The 13998-nt window shown below is 31.1% G+C and overlaps 1 protein-coding gene across 1 annotated transcript; it reads right to left on the bottom strand.

Annotated features, from left to right (window-relative positions):
• Positions 1 to 3625: 3625 nt before the first annotated feature.
• Positions 3626 to 6647, bottom strand: LOC122607655 (valine N-monooxygenase 1-like). The gene is made up of 3 exons (XM_043780674.1): positions 6110 to 6647; positions 5438 to 5882; positions 3626 to 4371 (listed from the first exon to the last, which is right to left on the bottom strand). The coding sequence occupies exons 1-3, from the start codon at positions 6586 to 6588 to the stop codon at positions 3748 to 3750; spliced, it is 1548 nt and encodes a 515-aa protein (XP_043636609.1). The 5' UTR covers positions 6589 to 6647; the 3' UTR covers positions 3626 to 3747.
• Between the last annotated feature and the right edge of the window lie 7351 nt (positions 6648 to 13998).

Here is a 13998-nt window from a genome sequence, read left to right as displayed (position 1 = left end):
TTTTAATTACATTTTTGGTCCTAGGATAATAAAATGACCATTATGTCCTCGGTGTGCATGTCACATGACCACCTATTTAACGTCTATCAGTGGCGTGGACCAAAAACATTAACGGAATTCCATACTTAGGGATGAAACGCATAATTTCACATACTCATGGATGATACATGAAAGCTATCAAAATAAATTTAAAAATAACTGTAGCTAAACTCAAAAGTAACCAAAACATACCCAAGATAAAATTAAAGAAGAAAAAAAACCGTATATAATATCATTAGGGCATCTCCAATGGTTAAAAGGAAATGACTTATTTGTAAAAAAAAAGCTTTTGTAATAGGTTGAAGCCATTTAGTACAAAAACTTATTTGATCAATAGATTAAGAAATCTCAACCTATTGACTAAAAGCTTTTTTGTATAGATGAGGGTAAGTTGTATATTATTTGTATTAAATATCAATTTAATAAAAAAAAAGTTATAAAAAAGTTTTTCCATTGCAATCAAGACTTTTTAATAGGTTGAAGTTAATGGATTTGTGAAGTGGAAAAAAAAAAAAAAAAAAAAAAAGAGCTTTTAATGACTTATCCCAATTGTAGATTCTCTTAGTAATATATGTTATCAATTTAATCAATTATTTTTATCTTTAACCATTCCATCAACAAATAAAAAAATATTTTAAATATCCACGTGTGTTTGATAATTAAAGGCTGACAGTCAACAAAGCAGACCACCATCACCCCTAGGCCCTAGCAGTAATGTTATTTTTGATTTTGATTTATACCAAAGTTTAAAGTATTTACTATTACACCGACCCTGGGCTACTATTAATAACCCATACAACTTTTCTAAGGTTTCATTGATTGATAATATCTATAATATATTATAGCATTGTATCCGTGTGATGCGGCGGCGGTTTGGTCATAACGACGACTGGTGGTGGTGACGAACTATTGTTGGTGGTGGATGTAAGTAATTGATGTAAAGATATATTGGAGATATTTTAAAAGATAAGGGATTTATAATGTAAATTAATTAATCAAGGGTAAAGTGGTAATTTTGCATCTAACACTTTTATAAGAGAGAAAGTGATAATTATTATAAGATGTTTTAGATAAAACAAATTCTCTCTGTATAAATTTTAAGTTTCACCAATTATTTTCTCAAAATGTCCCTCTATCTGTTCTATATTTACTTAAAATCCTTTCTCTGTCCTTAAGTCTCAACCAATCATATTTTTTTCTTTTCCATAAATCATTTATTCATCCAATTCATTCAAAATCTTTTATCTCAAAAACCGTACATCGATAAATTATATGGGTTTTTCCCTAAAAATTCATACTCTTTGATTAGAGATGTCGTTCAATATACTTTCGATGAATTTTTAAATCCGAGTGTAGAACCTGTACAGTCGGTTAAAGCATTTGGTTATCAAACTATATGACTTATCACCTCCAATGACCTATCATACTCTATGACCTATTACTAGGGCTGTCAATGGGTTCGGGTTCGGGTTGGCAGGTTTGGGTTGGTGGATTGAAAAACTCCGCCCCTAATAACCCAACCCACTAAAAGTTTCAGGTCAAAAATTTCAACCCTGACCCACAACCCGCCAACCCATGACCCAACCCATGTGACCCGAGAAGCAAATATATATAAATATAATATTGAATAAATCAACCAATATAAAGTTTTATCATTGATGGTGTAAGCCGAAAACGAAAGGTACAAAAAAGAAAGAAATACAAGGGTATTGTTAATACTTGACACAAAGTTAACAAATTTACCGTCTCATCCTACATCACTTATCATCTCATAGAATTTTGAATCCTCCTTTTATTTCATATTTGAAGTTACTTTAGGTTAGAAATATAAAAAATGAGAATAGGATGTATGAATTAGTGTAATGTGGAGTATGAACTATTATATATAATTTAATTATTTTAAAGATATTGGGTTGGCAGGTTGACCTGACAACCCAACAACCCAACCCGGACCCAACCCAGAAAAAATCAGGTTGGTGAGTTGGCGGGTCGAAAATACTCAACCCTAACCTGATTTTTTTCGGATTGGGTTTCAGGTTGGGTCGAAATTGACAGCCCTACCTATTACCTCACCATTTCACTGCTGCAATTCGCGAATATTTGCTCTCGTATAATAGAAATCATTAATTGAACCCATTAAGCAAATTCATGCAAATGTTTAGAGTGCCATAAACAACTCCATCATTTCATTGCCATTTAAATAATTAGTAATTTGCAAGGCAAAGTTTAATCCATTACTACAATGACAATTAATCCTTTTTCTTTCCATACAAATTACAACTCTCAATGAACCCATTACTGTTGATGCTTGTGTGCTTTTGTAACGGTATGATTAATGTACTATCATTGGTATTATTGACAAATCATTAAGCTCCAAAAAAATGAATTCGTCGTAACTTAGCTTTTCGAAGATACACATTCCTGGTTACTATTACGCCAATCTGACCCTTTGCGTTATGATCCAATTTGAACGTTCAATTTCATTTTGCTCAAGGTGTATGCGCATATGTAACGACTAAATAATTCATGTTATGGTCAAAAATGATCACCAACATTCAATTTTTCATTTCCATTAATGCATATTAATTATTGTTATGAACAAAATGTCTACGGTTTGGTACCTTTCTATGGAATTGCATGCTCTATGAAGTAACACATCCAGCTGGTTTACTTAATTGGAAAGAGGTTTGAACCTTTGGATACGAGATCGACTTTGTGAGGTTTTTACTAAACTTTATACAACTGGATTTGGGCTTGATAGGGTTTTCAGTAATAGGCATATCTTTTAAGCCACATAACAATCATTTTCCTTTTAATATATAACTCATTCTAACCTTCAAAAGGGCTAATAAGCCAAAATATACATTATATTATATACCTCTATTAAGAGGAATATAATGATAAACAATATATATTGGTAAGTAGTTGCTAGTTTGCTTATTTTTTTTCTTTAAAACGTATATATTTAATATGTCAAACTTTTTTACGGATTTATCATATTGTTTTTATTTAAAAGTTATTTTAGATTTCGTCTATCTTTATTTTTATTCGAGCTCATCCATATTTTTTATAATGGTTTTATTTGCTTTGTTTTTTAGATTCTTTTAAAAATAAATTTATTTATTTAATATGATAAAATTTTAAGCAAGAGTTTTTTTATTGCTTTTTTATGGGTTTTTTTTTACATTTCTTTTTTTACGTCTCACCCCATATTACCTTTTTGATTTTACTTGGGCAACTGCCTGTCTGCCTGCTTTTTTTAATTAAATAAAACATGTGTTTAATATGCATTTTAAGTGGGTTTATCATATTTATTTACGTGTCACCCCGTATTTAAAGAAATTTCAAGGAAACCGCAAGGATCGATTGCCAAGGAATTTTAAAGGATTAGTTTATTGAGGATTTTCCTTGAAAATTCTTTAAAAAATCCGTTTGCAAGGAAACTTTTTTCACCAACCAGATTTCCTTGAAAAAATATCCGTTTTCAAGAAGCTTTTAACGTAAAACCTCTTTTGTAGTTTTTATTTTTCTAGTAGTGCTCAATGTAGGTTGTAGTGAAAGAAAATAGAGTGAAAATATAGAAAGGTAGGAGAAAGATTTTCAATATGCATTGAAAGTTGTGGGCAAAATCTTACAAATCACTTATACTATTGAATACAATTTATACATTTCCATTTAAATGATGAATACATCACTAATACTATAACGCTAACAATAAAGATGGTGCGGCAGACGAGGCTTAGCTAAGGCCATCAATGGCTTAGCTTTTGCTAAATCTCGGAAGTTTTCCTTCATATCAACATGTGAATCTTTGAGTGGCATATTCCAAGTGAACCCTTGTACAAGTCTAGCTAGTAGCATTATAGTTATTGTGGAGCCCAACAACATCCCGGGGCATCCACGTCTACCCGTGCTAAATGATAACATGTAAAGATTATGGTCTGTTAACACCACTTCGCTGCCACCATTCATATGACGATCTGGCTTAAAAGTTAATGGGTCATCCCAAACCTTAGGGTTTCGTCCTAGCCCAATACGGCTTAGTATCACATGGCTACCCTTTGGTATAACATATCCCGCAATAGTGGTTTCTTCCAATGACACATGAGGGAGATTGAAAGGTGCAACAGGGTGCAAACGAAAAGCTTCCTTGACACATGCTTTGATATAATTAAGTTTAGGTATATCGGATTCTTGCACCAATCTATCTTTTCCTACAACATAATCAAGCTCTTGGATTGCTTTGTCGAAAATTCTAGGTTGGTTCAACATTTCTGCCATTGCCCATTCAATCGCATTTGATGGATTATCAAATGTTGCTAACACCAGTTCCTGTAACACACAAAAATAAATCGGGAGTTCATAAAAAATGTATCTCCTTACACTTTTATAGTTAGAGTTAATTACAGAAATCGTCCTTGCCGTCGTAACCAGCTTGCAGGTTTCATGCCTAACGTTCAAAAATTACATTTTTAGTCCAAAAAACTTTGCTCTGTCAACAGTTTTAGTCCTGGCTATAAATGTCCATTTAAAACCAGGTCACGTAATTCGCACGTGATGAGTGATCTCGTAAATTGCCTTGATAATACCTAGAGTTAATTTCAAAAATCGTCCCTGTTGTGGATCGTTACTTGGAACTTTCATCCCTCACTTTCACAAATTACAGTATTGGTAAAAGTTTTATTCTCAATCTATATGAAAAGAAACATCTACAAAAAACCTAATACCTGAAAGATGATGAGGTTTTCTTATCTACATCTACAACCACCGCCAGACACCCTAACGTTAAAGCTCATACACAATTTATGGATGTTCGATTTTCCAATTTACCTTTTTTTATTTTTATTATTATCTTGGATTTTAGGTGATTAATATTTTTTATTTATATATAAAGAATAGATCTAATATATATATATATATATATATATATAATTATATATAATGTTTGTATACAGATCATGTATTGATATGAAAATGATAACATTTGAATTTAACTTTCATTTGATTTATTGTTATTAATTTTGGATTAGATTTGTGTTTGATATTGGATTTGAGATTGTTTTTGTGATATATGTTATGCATTAGAAATCCAAATGACTTTGTGTTTAATTTTTATTTGGGATTTTGGATTTTGGATCAAAAATGTAATTTTTGAAAATTAAGGATGAAAGATGCAAGTAACGATCCACATTCGGGACGAAAACTGTGACCTGGTTTTAAACAGACTTTTATGTCAGGACTAAAACTATTGACGGAACAAAGTTTTTTGGACTAAAACTGTAAGTTTTGAAAGTTAGGGATGTAACATTCAAGCTGGGTATCACGACAAGGACGATTTTTGTAATTAACTCTTATATATAGTTAATTAAGACGCAAATAGTACTTGCTTTTATCTTACAAGGAGTTGAGATTTTATTTGATCGGCAGATAGACAAGTATTTTGATTGTTGATGAAAACATCAAGCAAGTCATCTTCTTTTGTCCTGATTCCATCTTTCCATTGTTGTATCCTTTCATCAACCAAATAATCTTGATACTTCCTTGCAGTACGAATTGCATCCCTCATGATTTTTTCATGTCCATCAAAATCAGTAATCCATCTCAGCCATGGGAAGTAATCCGTCACACTAAAGGCATAAAGGTAATTAAGAATCGTTAAAAGTGAACCAACATGCTCAATCTCTTCTTCACCGGGTCCACCATCTGCACTCCCTTTACCGAAATACCTACTCCCGAAGATGATACTTCTTATGACGTTGCTTGAGTACTGTTGCACCACGGTCCGTATGTTCACAACCCCATTGGTGGCTGCAATGTTATTATGACATTGGTTGTAAATATACCTGCACGCGTGATGTAATACACCTTTAGATAGCAAGTTGATAAATATGAAAGCATGTAATTCCTCTTGCATATAATTAATAATTATGGATATATACTTAGTATCATAGTAATAATCATTACTTTTATAACTAAGTAAATTAATTATGAAGTAATCAAACACTGCCAATTATTAACAAGAGAAACAAGTAATCCATGACACATTATCTATATATACATATATATATACCTAAGTACATGATCGGATTCTCGATCTCGTTTGTTTTGAAGCCACTTATGTTTAGCCACCGAAAGAATGTCCATGGCTAGAAGTTTTCTCATCTTCTTCCAATGATCACTCATTGGAACAAGAACAGTGGTCAAATAGCCACCACTTGTTAGATAACTGGACATGCAATCCGGTCTTGACGAGAAAATCTCATCTTTATCCTTCAAGAACTCGCAAGCTATCTTCGGGTCACTCACGGCTATAACATGGACGTTTCCTAGGCGAATGCATAGGATGTTGGTGTTCATTTCATCCATCATCCTATGTATCCATCGGAATGTGGGCTTGTTTCGTAGCATGGGGATTAAGCTCCCGATATAAGGTAATTGTAGTTTTGGGCCGGGAGGAAGTGGTTTTCGGGGTTCAGTACTAAAGCACCTATAAGTAATGAGCAAGAACGTGATGATGAATATGAGAAAGACAATGAGGAAGATGATCATTATGAAAATATTGAACGAGTTTTGACTACTAGAAGTCAAATATTTGTTTTTGTTTCAGATATGTTGACATGTTGTTTACATGCATCTGTTCTATTTGTATTTATAGATACGTGGGCCGTATAAAAATAAAAATAAATGGGTACCCCGGGTCCTACGTACAATGTTGATTATTGGCATTAGATGATTTTAAATTTACGGTGTTTGCTTTTATCCTCCTTTGTGATATATATAGCTTCATAGATAATTGTTCGATTTCCCAACACCTTGCTAGCATGTGAAATAAAAATTCATCTTGTCGTTTAAAAAAAAAAAAATAGTTGCTCGATTTGTAAATCCCAATATAAATTTATTTATTTTTATGAATTTGATGAACTTTGGGATAAAAACTCTTATAGAAAGCTAGGCTAGTTTTAAAGCGTGAAACACCTTCCTAGCCCTCTAGCTACTAATTTTGCACGTTGGTTATTTGTACTCGCCGGGTTTAGCTATATGCTTGTGTAGCTGTTCTTGAACTTCTTTTGGCGCGAAATATTCACGACAAATCCATGTTATTATTTGAGTTGTGAAAATAGCTCTGCCTCTAATCTATTTTGACTCTACACCTAGTTGGATAAGACGTTCCATGCATATAATGGAGCTTTGGGCCTCATGCTCTTTTTGATGGTGATTTTATGCATTTTCTACACCACAACCTTATTTTATTATAGATTTTTTAATCCACATTTTACATATTTTCTTTTTCTTTTTAGTATGTAGGGACTTGATCTCCTTCCTAATAACATGTGATTCACAAAGTTGTAAATACAGACAAATGATATGTTTGGAATTAAGTTTTGGTATGGTTGGCTTTAGATTCGCAATGACCCAAGAAGCATAGTGTTCTGTTAGCATGCAAAATTTTATCGGTTTAATTTAAGGCTGTGTTTTTTGTTTCTAAATACATTGTTATTTTTTTTTAAAAAATACACTTTTATTCATATAAAACAACCCCTTGCAAATTACAAGGCGGTTCCGATGATTATGTACAAAACTTTACATCAAATTAAAACTACACCCAATCTTTCCAAGTTATCGTATCTCTCTTCGTAAAATACAAGTGCTAACTGTGTGTTTCTTTTGTCTTTGTTATTATTTTTTTTTCTTTTCTTCCTAATTTTTTCTCTATTTTTTTCCTTCTATTTAATTTTTAGCTTTAGGTTAATAAGTTATCTACCAATAAACTAAAACAGGATTAAGATGTTCTTAAAACGACACGTGGCGTAATCATTGATCGACACGTGTCCTTTTAATTTATTTATTTTATTAACTTAGATTTTTTTAAATTATATATAGATTCAATTTCCTTATTAGACTTAGAATTAAACTCTAATTCTTAGCTTATAAATAAAAACACATTATAACCTTATTTGATTAATCATTTTCTCATTCTTTTTCCTTTTCAATTATTTAATACCTATTATTTATAATAAGTTAATAACATAAAGACTTCAAAAAATTGAGTTTATGATTCGAAATCACTAGGCTATTTATCGTCATCCTCTATGCTTACAAGTTTCGATTTTGATGTGATTTTAAAAATTTAAGGTAAATCCAAAACTTTAACTAAATATATATTATATTTATCATTACTGTTTACTATAACTTAGTTTCGATCATCGATTTACTTTAACCATAATTTATTTCATACTCACAAATTATGTATAAGGCATATTCGAATTTCTTTATGATACAATCTATATAGATATCGTAAATCATACGGGTATTAAAACTAATATCTTTATCTTTATATATAACTATGTGAAAATTTATACTTTAGGTATAATTTAAAGAGTTTTGACTAGTCATTCCAATCATATTTACTATTTAAGTGAAATAATCTTGTATTTATAAATAGGAAATCACATATTTGATAAGATAAGCAACGTGGTTTGAACCAGCGGTATATATCCTGACGCCTAGAGACAGAGGTTAGAAATTTAGTTCTTATCCCATGTAAAGGCCGTAGGTCTTTTTCTACCATTAAGAACATGGGGTATGGGGGCTTTATGGCGACCCCGAATCCTAGCTGGACATGCGGCGCCGACACCTCTCCATACCGTCTGATTGATTCTGCATTCGGGGTTCGGCGTGAGGCAATTGAATGCCGAGCTCGGCATCGTACACATATATATTATGAGAAAAGTGAGTGTGAGGTTGTCACACACCTAACTTAGTCATAGTTGTTGACTCGTAAATCTTGACTCGACTCGAAATTGGATTTTTCGACTCGCGACTCGAAACGTGACTTGAATCGTAAGAGTCAGGATATTTGAAAATATGGTATTTTTATAATTATGTGCAAGTATTTATTGTAAACATATTGTAATGTGTTAACGTATTAAGTTAAAAATAGAAGATACTATTAAAAATCAAATCAAATTTAAAAGCATATAATAGAGTTATGTTAAAAAAATAAATTTAAAAACAAAAACTAAAAAAAAATATCTAGTGACTCGTGTTACGAGTCATGTTACGAGTCATGTTACGAGTCTGGAGTAAAGCGAGTCATGTCATCAAGTCGTCTCGTTTACCCTTTGTTTTGACTCGACTCGCACGAGTTGACTCGTGACTCATACGAGTTTGGCAACTATGAACTTAAGTGAAAAACCTCTCACATAATATATTTTAGTATTTTTTGTATGATTAATAAATGATGGAGCCCCCATGAATTTTATAGAATAAAAAAACAAGACGTGAGAGGTTTTTTACCCAACTTTGGTGTGAGACAACCCCATCTTCATTTTCCCCATTTATTATATATATATTTTCTATTTCAACTAGAAAACAAAAAGCACACTAAAAAATCTTTATAGCCGTGGGATTGTATATAAAAAAATAATCATACATTACCAATATTCATGAAACCCATAAATCTATTTGGGTTTTTCGTTGAGACCCACGATTTTTTGGTAGAGATTTGATGTTGGAGGGTGGTGTTGTTTAATTGTTTGTTGTGTTTGGAAATTGAATAGCTCACAATCAATGGAGATGGTGGTAACCAAATAATTGTCGGAAAAATGGTGAACGTCGTGAAAGAAAGAGTGAGAAGCGCTTATGATTTTATCATGTTAGGTATGGCTAACTTTTTAATCCGTTGGATTGATTTTATATATTTATGTCCCCATTTCGATCTTGAAGCTTTTGTTTTAGGCCGTTGGATTGATTTTTACATATGTATGAGAGAAAGTACCCGTACGTTGCGGCGGTGAAATGGTGGGGTTGATAGCTCATAGATTGTGATAGCCAAATACCTTAGCCGTATGGGATCCGCTCTCGAATTTAAAAATTTGTCGAAAGTATATCGAATGACATCTCTAATGAAAGAGCATGAAGTTTTAAAAACAACCATATAATTTTTATAATTTATCGATGTACGGTTTTTGAGATAAAAGATTTTGAATAAATTGGAAGAATAAATGATTTATGGAGAGAAAGAAAAAAAATGATTGGTTGAGATTTGAGGAAAGAAAAAATGTGTTAGGTAAATATATAATTGATATATAGGCATTTTGAGAAAATAAATGTTGAAACTTAAAATGTAAACAGAGAGATTTGCTTTATAATATAGTATAGATAAATAAGAGGATTTATCTCATTTGTAAATTACCAGAATTTTCTAGAACAAGTCAACACAATATCTTAGCTTATGTTTGAGCATTGTTTATGGCTTATTCTTTAGGGCTAAGTGTTCCATAATGAATCAACTAATCATGAAAAGTTATTGTGTACACGAACTCTAAGTTGGCTTTATTGTATTCAGTGAAACTTGAAATTATGTTTATTGTGAATATAATATGGGATTATGGTCATGTGGGACCAGTTACTTCAAATTAAACTTGTTTATTTTAATTTGATATATATACGTATTTGCTTTTTCACTTCCGTTTGTGACAACTCCTCCACAATCCAGCCAATCACCCCTACAGCCCTACCGAACAAACCAACACCCCCGTCCTACAACATCTCGACCATCACCATCACCCTTCATTCACCCACCGCCAGGAACCACCATCACGGCCACCAAACTGAGCACCTCACCCACTGTCCATACCATCCCGCCATGATGTGCTTTGAGATCCCATCTCTGACGTCGATGCCGGAAACCCACTCGAAGAAAAAGCAAAGAATCATCAACATATTGAAGAAATCTGAATCTTCTCTTATTTTCCCAACAAAATCTATACTATTCTATACATACAAATAATCGTATAGATACATATACAGATTACAGATTACAGAAAAAAAAAAAAAAAAAGTTTGAGGCGGTGGTAGCAAATGAGAAACGAAATCAAGATTAAGGCAAAGGACAGGATATGAGTTAAAGAACAAGTATGTCAGGATATGATTGATATGAGTATATGTTTTGTTTGAAAAAGCCATTTTTAAATCAGATCTAAAATATTTGCTTTCCGCATCTATGTATCTATCTTAATTTCTTGATTATGGTGATGATTTGTTAACAAAATAGCATCTGGGTAACTATCAATTTTCCGGCGATCATCATTTTTCCGGCCACCACTTGATCTGTGAGATTCAAGCAATCATCTCTGTTTGTATATATTATTTTTATTGTGTGCATAAACTAATCCCAAAAAGTTATTGTGTGCATGTCACGTAAGCAGTCAACATGAAAGTGGTGACCGACTAACTTCTTACCCGGTAACTTTTGTTTACTTTGGGACTCTTGAACAAGTTTCCTGAATAATAAAGCCGGCCTAGAGTTTGTGCACACAATAACTTTTCATGATTAGTTGATTGCATTCCGACGTACTTAGCCCTATTTTTTACTAGGTTATACCCAGGCGTTGCCCCCGATCTATTTTATTTCTCACTGATTTTTCGTAAATTATATACAACAAAAACAATCATATAACTCACTGACAAAGCGACACAGAGGCCAAAGGTGGTTGTAGCAACCCTAAAATGTATATAAAATTCTATTTTAAATACTATTTCTATATATTAGTGTAATTCAAATCTAATTAACCTCCCACTAAAGCATATATTTAGAATCTCATAGGCTTACCCTAACTCAATTTAAGTTTACTTTTATACACTTGTTAGGATCTTGTTAACTATTCGGTCACCCGAGACCTAAAATTGTAACTTCACCACTAATAGAACTTGAGTAAAAAGAAACATAATTATCTATATATACCCAACATGATTATACATATACATGCAACGCATGAACTAATTATTTATAAATATATGGCTATGGAAAATGGATATATATATATATACACTACTTTATATATTAAAAAAGCAATGAATTTATTATTATCAATTATAACAACAAATCTACAATATACACGATTAAAAAAAATTAAGTTTACGTGATAAAATTTATCATTTTTGTGATAGTCACTTAAATTTATCAAAAATATATAAATGATTTGATGCAAATAACAAAAAAAAAAAATTCTAAAAGCCAATAAAGTTGGTTGCACATTGATAAGGTCTTAGTAACTATTCGAGGTACATCGTAAGTCTTGTGTTTCAATCATAGACATTCGTTATAATTCAGAACTAAGAATAAGATAGTTTGTCATTAAAAAAAAACCATGGTCTAAGGGTAAACATTAAAATACTATTATTTCCTATAAATCTAATGAAATTAAAATTATTATAGCAATTTAAATACATAGTTTACATGAAAAGTTGTAATACATTCTTATTTGTAGTGTTCGTATTTTGTAAATGGTTAGAGTATTGACAATAATGAAGGCTAGATTAATTAGTTAGAGTCTTTCCTGGTTTTACCTCAAGTCATGGTTTGACTCTTCAAAATGACATGTTTAAAAGGCTTTCATTTGAATCACCTGTAATAAAACAATATAAATATACCGTTTCGAAACACAAAGATTTAAGATTTAAAAGTTTTGTTAAAATATATCTTGTGTCGTCTAATTTAATAATTGATTTTTTCAAAAGCTAGATATTCTTTATTGTTAACTTTTTAAAATAATAAATATAAATAAATAAACAAATAAATATAAGTATATGCATAACGGAAAAAGAATGTTTAATTGTTTTTTATTGATATCACATATCTTTATAGTTTAGTGTATATATGTATATATATTATTACGAACCATCTGTTTGAATTAGTAAACTAAATAATTTACAGTTAACATTACTTATATAAGGAAAAAAGTCATCAATTGGGCTTTAGTCTAATTGGCAAGAGTACCTGGCATGTAACAGGTTCAATTCCCAGCTAGTGCATTTTTATGTTACATTTTAAATTTGCTTATATACAAACATAGATGCTAATGTACGCCACGTAATCCTTATGTGGAAGCTAACGTGTCACTTGGATTAATACGGTGACGACACATAGAAAAATGCTGACATGACGGGCTAAGAGACCGCCACCCAAGCACTTTGAGATAGCTCTATATATATAATATATAATATATTAGGTCTTTTACCCACACGATGTGCGGTTATATAAATATCGTATTGGATGTTTAAAATATCGTTAAAAATAGAGAAAATAATCCAGATTAAAGAGTGTTTTGCATTAATTTATACAACCATCTCATTCATTAGTCATTACATTTACATATTACGTGTTAGCAACAAAAGTAGAACACCGATCAACAAAAATATGAAACAAGATACATTGAATTTATGATCTGCTACATAGATTAAAAAAAGTTGATTATAACATACTTTTAAATAAAATAGATAGCAACCATAATAAAGAGAAGACCTAATATGTCTTACTATATTCTTTCAAAATCGTATTGATTAGTAACTCTCACTCATCGTTTTATGTAAAAGATTTCACAACCATGAAAAGAAACACAACGATCACATCCATGTATGTTTTCATATTTTTATAAATTGTATAGAAATCAAAGCCCTCAGATTAATTAAGCGGTTTACACTAAAAAAGGATTACTATGAAGCTCAATAATAGTAATGCATATATGGGGGTATGAAGTGCAGGGCTATGTAAAACATAAAAACATATATAAAATTGTTTTTAACAAAATATGAAAATATTCATAATCATAGGCAATATTTACGAATGAAGGATGGTGAAGTCTCTTTAGATTAAAATAAAACATAATAATATTAAATATTTTCCATAAATATTCCTAATGTAAATAAACATTTTTTTCCATTCACGGTCTTTTATATAGTTTTTATTTAAATGGATCAGATTTGATATTATTAATATTACATTTAATATTGTCAAAAAAAATATAGAGATATTACTTGGATAAAATCTTATATGACAATGTTTAAATCTAACTTTAGGTTGGAAGAAGGCTTTAGAAGGCTAAGACCTACTCTTTTAATATATATATATATGTATAGTGAAAAGTTATTTTAAGAACCTCTAAAAAGGTAAGAACT

Source organism: Erigeron canadensis, chromosome 7, assembly GCF_010389155.1.
Source record: "Erigeron canadensis isolate Cc75 chromosome 7, C_canadensis_v1, whole genome shotgun sequence".
NCBI lineage: Eukaryota > Viridiplantae > Streptophyta > Magnoliopsida > Asterales > Asteraceae > Erigeron > Erigeron canadensis.
The sequence above is the reverse complement of the archived record's forward strand: the minus strand, read 5'-3'. Positions and strand labels throughout refer to the sequence as shown.